General features: G+C 43.5%; 1 protein-coding gene across 1 annotated transcript; it reads left to right on the top strand.

The window, feature by feature from the left end:
* Positions 1–1,726: 1,726 nt before the first annotated feature.
* On the top strand, positions 1,727–3,938 carry LOC140207910 (probable G-protein coupled receptor 139). The gene is made up of 2 exons (XM_072276452.1): positions 1,727–1,844; positions 3,040–3,938. Exons 1-2 carry the CDS (start codon positions 1,727–1,729, stop codon positions 3,936–3,938), a joined length of 1,017 nt encoding a protein of 338 aa, XP_072132553.1.
* The last annotated feature ends 595 nt before the right edge of the window (positions 3,939–4,533 follow it).

Here is a 4,533-nt window from a genome sequence, read left to right as displayed (position 1 = left end):
TGTCTGATGTTTTGTGTGACGAAGAAATATGTTTTATTGCAACGTGTACGCTTTTAATCAAAAGCTTACCGCTTTGAACACCATTCTGTCAAATATATTGCGGTGACCATTGTGAATAAACGTGCCCGTTCTGCTATTTCTACATTTCTAAGCTTTAAGAGGAGCTCATTGCAAACCACAACAGAGATTAATAACAGTCAAGAAGAGACGTGTTTCACTAGTTCCCGTTCGATCTTTGCAGTCTCACAAATATGCCATGACATTATTCAGGGGGAAATGAAAATAACACCAGTTCCCAAAGATTTTCAAATAATATATGAAGGCAGATACTGTTAAGGAACAGGAAACATTCCAGGAAGGCTACATAAAGGGGAGAATCATAATAAAGTAAACCGAATAACCGATTTAGAGCACTGGTGTCTTTTGTTTTTTGTGTGATTTTCAATGGAGGGTAAATTGTACAAACGTACAGCGTCACCTTTGCTTGCCAATAAGTACAAAGTCATTTCATAGAAAGGTGCTGATGCTCCTGGTTTTAAGTGTTTTCTGTCACATCGACTCTTTACACCCAGCGGAATTGCATCAGCTGCCGGAGAGTGGTAACGTATGTATGAATGCGTCCTGGCCTCTTGTATGGTATACGGGTATCGACAGTAAGGAGTTATTTTTTGCCCTTGTTTCTTTCTGATTTAACAGCATGAAGAATTCGCAGTAAACCGAGACTGAGTACACATGTTGAAGATTATTAATCTACTACTATATCAGGATGACGTGAGAAATACCAGTCAGCCACTTGTAGAGGCAGAGTAAGACTGCGTGCAAAGAATACTTATCGGCCACTCGGTGATCTGATCCACACTGTGCTGGAGGGATCCCAGTTGCCGACAGTTAATTCCATCATCCCCTGTCTCTGTTTCTGCCTTTCTCTCCCTCACCTTCTGTCTTCCTCCTCCCCGCATATCTGCCGCTCTTGTCTACTCGCTACTCCCGGCTCCCAAGGGAACCCCTTTTTCGAGAAAGGCTGATAGTCTTTCTCTGTTATAAAAATTAACACATCCTAAGCTAATGCCGCTGTTCCAGAACCGCTGTTCTGCATTTCTTATTTTACACACACCAAGGAAGAATCACTTGTGATTTTTGACTTATTTACCTCATTCCTTACACGGGATTTTAAAACAAAATACATACATTTGTTCATTATTTAAGGACCATTTTTTCAACTTAATATTCAGCTAAGTCGACTGAAATATTGTTAACAACAGGAATTCTGCAGATGCTGGAAATTCAAGCAACACACATAAAAGTTGCTGGTGAACGCAGCAGGCCAGGCAGCATCTCTAGGAAGAGGTGCAGTTATATTGTTAGTTTTTTTTTAAATTTATTTTTGTAATTCGAATATATGTAATAGCAGCAGTGCTTATATACACACTTCTTCCTCAGCTACTGGGTAAACCAAGGGTTAACTCTTTCTGTCATTTCATGGAAAATAAATAGCGCCTTTTCAAGGTAGGCTGCTGACGTCACCGGAGGGTTTCTCTCTCTTATTAATAAGAGTCGCTTTCACTCAGTTCCCCCAGTTTCAGCGAGCACAGCCTCTCCTGTCACGGACAGAGATCCGGAGCGGCACAAAGAGGAGAGTAAGGACAGACCGGCTCGTTCTGTCATGGATCAGAATTCGGGATGGACGGCTTGGAATATAACAGAAAATGGGAAAAACATCTTCTGGATGGTTCCATATATTTTTGCGCATGATGAACGGATAACGGTAGATTTTCGAGTCACGAATGTTTTATTCACCATTCAAGTGATTTTCTTCCCTGTCCTCGGCATCATTGCTCTTCCCGGTGAGTCTCTGTCCAAAGGTAACTTATGAAACAAAATTTAACTGCACATTTTCCTTTTGGCCTGTACCTCTCATAATAATAATTAAGGCTGCTGACACACATACCAGTTGATAATTAAGCAAATACACTTCGATAATTTACTGAATCCAGGACTCCTGCCTAAGGAAATATGTGCTAACACTTGTGATGATCCAGAGCGGGTTTACAACAACAGTGTATCTTATTATCTGTCTTATTCCTGTAGAAAGTGTAACCTTATTGTGAGCATTCCTTCTCCATTTCTCCCTGGTCGTTTTAACCAACATCAGTCGGAAGACAAATTTCACACAAACTTTAATCACTTTCCAACTTTCACGAGTTGCCTGAGTTTCCACTGAAGCAAAGGAAGCATCTCTCCGCGAATGTAATCAGGACGTCCCTCTCCTGCATCTGACCGTCTTCCTCCCCACTGTGTTCTTAAAACTGCATATTCCGTTTGGGATCAAAAATTATAGAATGTATATTTCACACCAGGTGCATTTGACGATGTTTAAAGCCTAGGTAACACATTTCTGAAAACGTGATAGACTTCCGTAAGTTCTTGAAATATTGATCGTGACGTATTTTTATGGTGACAAATCAACTTCATTCTTGCTGAGAAAATAAAACGTATTTGAGAATATAATGAATATCATACGAATATAAAGGCAAAGCTACAACAAATAGACGGTGAGCCTCGTGGTATAATTTGAAGAGAATAACACTCCCTCAAAGTCGAGAAACGGGAAGAGAGGTGCAATAATTGTGATTTGCGCTGCTGCTCCATTTGCAAATCCCGTTGCCCCTGGTGACGGTCAGCGGCGGGAAGCTGCTCTTTATCCAGAGGTGGTTCCTGTCAAGGATACTAACTTCACGACAGTCGAGATGCCGCAGATTTAATCGATGATGCGCTATTCGGCCCTTTGCCTCAAAAAGTACGAAATCCATCAATCGTCAGCCATCGTTATCTGTAACCTCCGCTCTCTGTTTCTTTACCGATATTCGGTCCAACATATTGCATTGAGTGTACACACATTTGCAAAGCAGTTTAACTTTTGCGATTCTTTTATTCTGTCAGGTACGCTCATTCTTGACATTGTCACATACAGAAAAGTGGATTACTTTATATGTAAATGCTTCCTGATGTGTTTACCCTCATTGATTCCTATCTTCGCAGTGAACATGGTGACCATATTCGTCCTTTCTCGGGGAAAGTGCGGCCTCTCCAGAGTTGTCACTTGCTACCTGGTTGCCATGGCAGTGGCGGATCTGCTGGTTCTTATCCTCGACCTGATATTGAGCAAGATTCCACTTATGTACGTACCAATCGACGTTTTCTTCCGATCAATGACCAAGGGGTGTAATATCCACGCTGTTCTCCTTTACACCGCAACCGACTGCTCCGTCTGGTTCACGGTCACGTTTACCTTTGATCGGTTTGTCGCCATTTGTTGCCAGAAGCTGAAATCAAAATATTGCACCGAGAAAACCGCTGTCGTGGTTTTGGGGACAGTGAGTGCCATTGGCTTTTTAAAGAATATTTACTGGTATTTTAGACTCTCGGGGTACTACACGTGGATAGCTGTTCCATTTATTTGTAGGGGGAGAGTGCATTATTTGAATTTATTTATCGCGACTCAATTTGAACTATTTTATTACATCCTCACCCCTGTATTCCCATTTGTGCTGGTTCTGCTGACGAATTGCTTCACCGCCAGGCACGTCTTAGTCACGAGCAGAGCGCGCAGAAGACTCAGTTTTCCTGGCAACGGACAGAGTGCCAGAGACCCGGAGATGGAGAAACGCAGGAAATCCCTCGTTTTATTGCTGATCGTCTCGGGCAATTTCATCTTGCTGTGGGCACCTTTCACTGTGTATTCTGCGTGGAATCGGCTGTATGCTTTTGTCACGTATGTGCGCCCACCTGATTCGCTGCGAGAGCTGGGCGCCATTCTGCAGCTTCTGAGCTGTTGCACGAACACGGCCCTTTACACCGTTACGCAGACCAAGTTCAGGGAGCAGCTAAAGAATGTGGTAAAATCACCGCTCTCTCTCATGTTTGTGAAGAACTCGTGACGTTGCGGCGTCGCTCGACCTGAAACCACTGAAGTTCTATCCACTGTGGGCAATTTTTGTTCCTCTGGGTCCTGCGATATCCTTGTTCCACTCACACCTCCCAAGCGGAAATTACATAAATTTTTCATTATACAGCTGCAATGATCGTCCCTCATTCGCCGGCCTATCTCCTCACCTCTGGCCTACTTATCCAATTTACACCGTAGTTCCACCTTGCAATCCTTCTGGCCGCCCAGAAACATTAGTCCAGGTGCAAAGCCATTCTCCTGCGAGGTTGCCTGGGTTCCCGAAACAACCCGTTCATGCCCTACATTGACGGCTGAATTGGTGCTGTCAGTCCAGTGACGTCTGAATTGGTGCTGCTTCCTGCACCCACGCTGAGTTCGTCAATTTTATTTACAACTTACCACACCGACCTCAGATCAACTTGTTCCCATTCTGACACCACTTGTCTCTCGCTCTCTCTGTTCCCAACACCACAGATCCGTTAGAAGCCCGAATTCTATAAACAGCCCCATATTGGCCTACACACCCCTAAATCAATGAACGTTTCCAAATCGGTGTGTATCTCTCTGTTAGCGGACTCTGTTCTAAG

The sequence above is a fragment of the Mobula birostris genome, chromosome 13, assembly GCF_030028105.1.
Source record: "Mobula birostris isolate sMobBir1 chromosome 13, sMobBir1.hap1, whole genome shotgun sequence".
NCBI classification, from domain to species: domain Eukaryota; kingdom Metazoa; phylum Chordata; class Chondrichthyes; order Myliobatiformes; family Myliobatidae; genus Mobula; species Mobula birostris.
This window is presented reverse-complemented; position numbering and strand designations above follow the sequence as displayed.

Coding starts and splice junctions, on each gene's coding strand:
- LOC140207910 (XM_072276452.1), top strand. CDS start 1,727: ATGGTTCCATATATTTTTGCGCATGATGAACGGATAACGGTAGATTTT. Junction 1,845..3,039: donor CGGCATCATTGCTCTTCCCG/GTGAGTCTCTGT, acceptor CTATCTTCGCAG/TGAACATGGTGACCATATTC.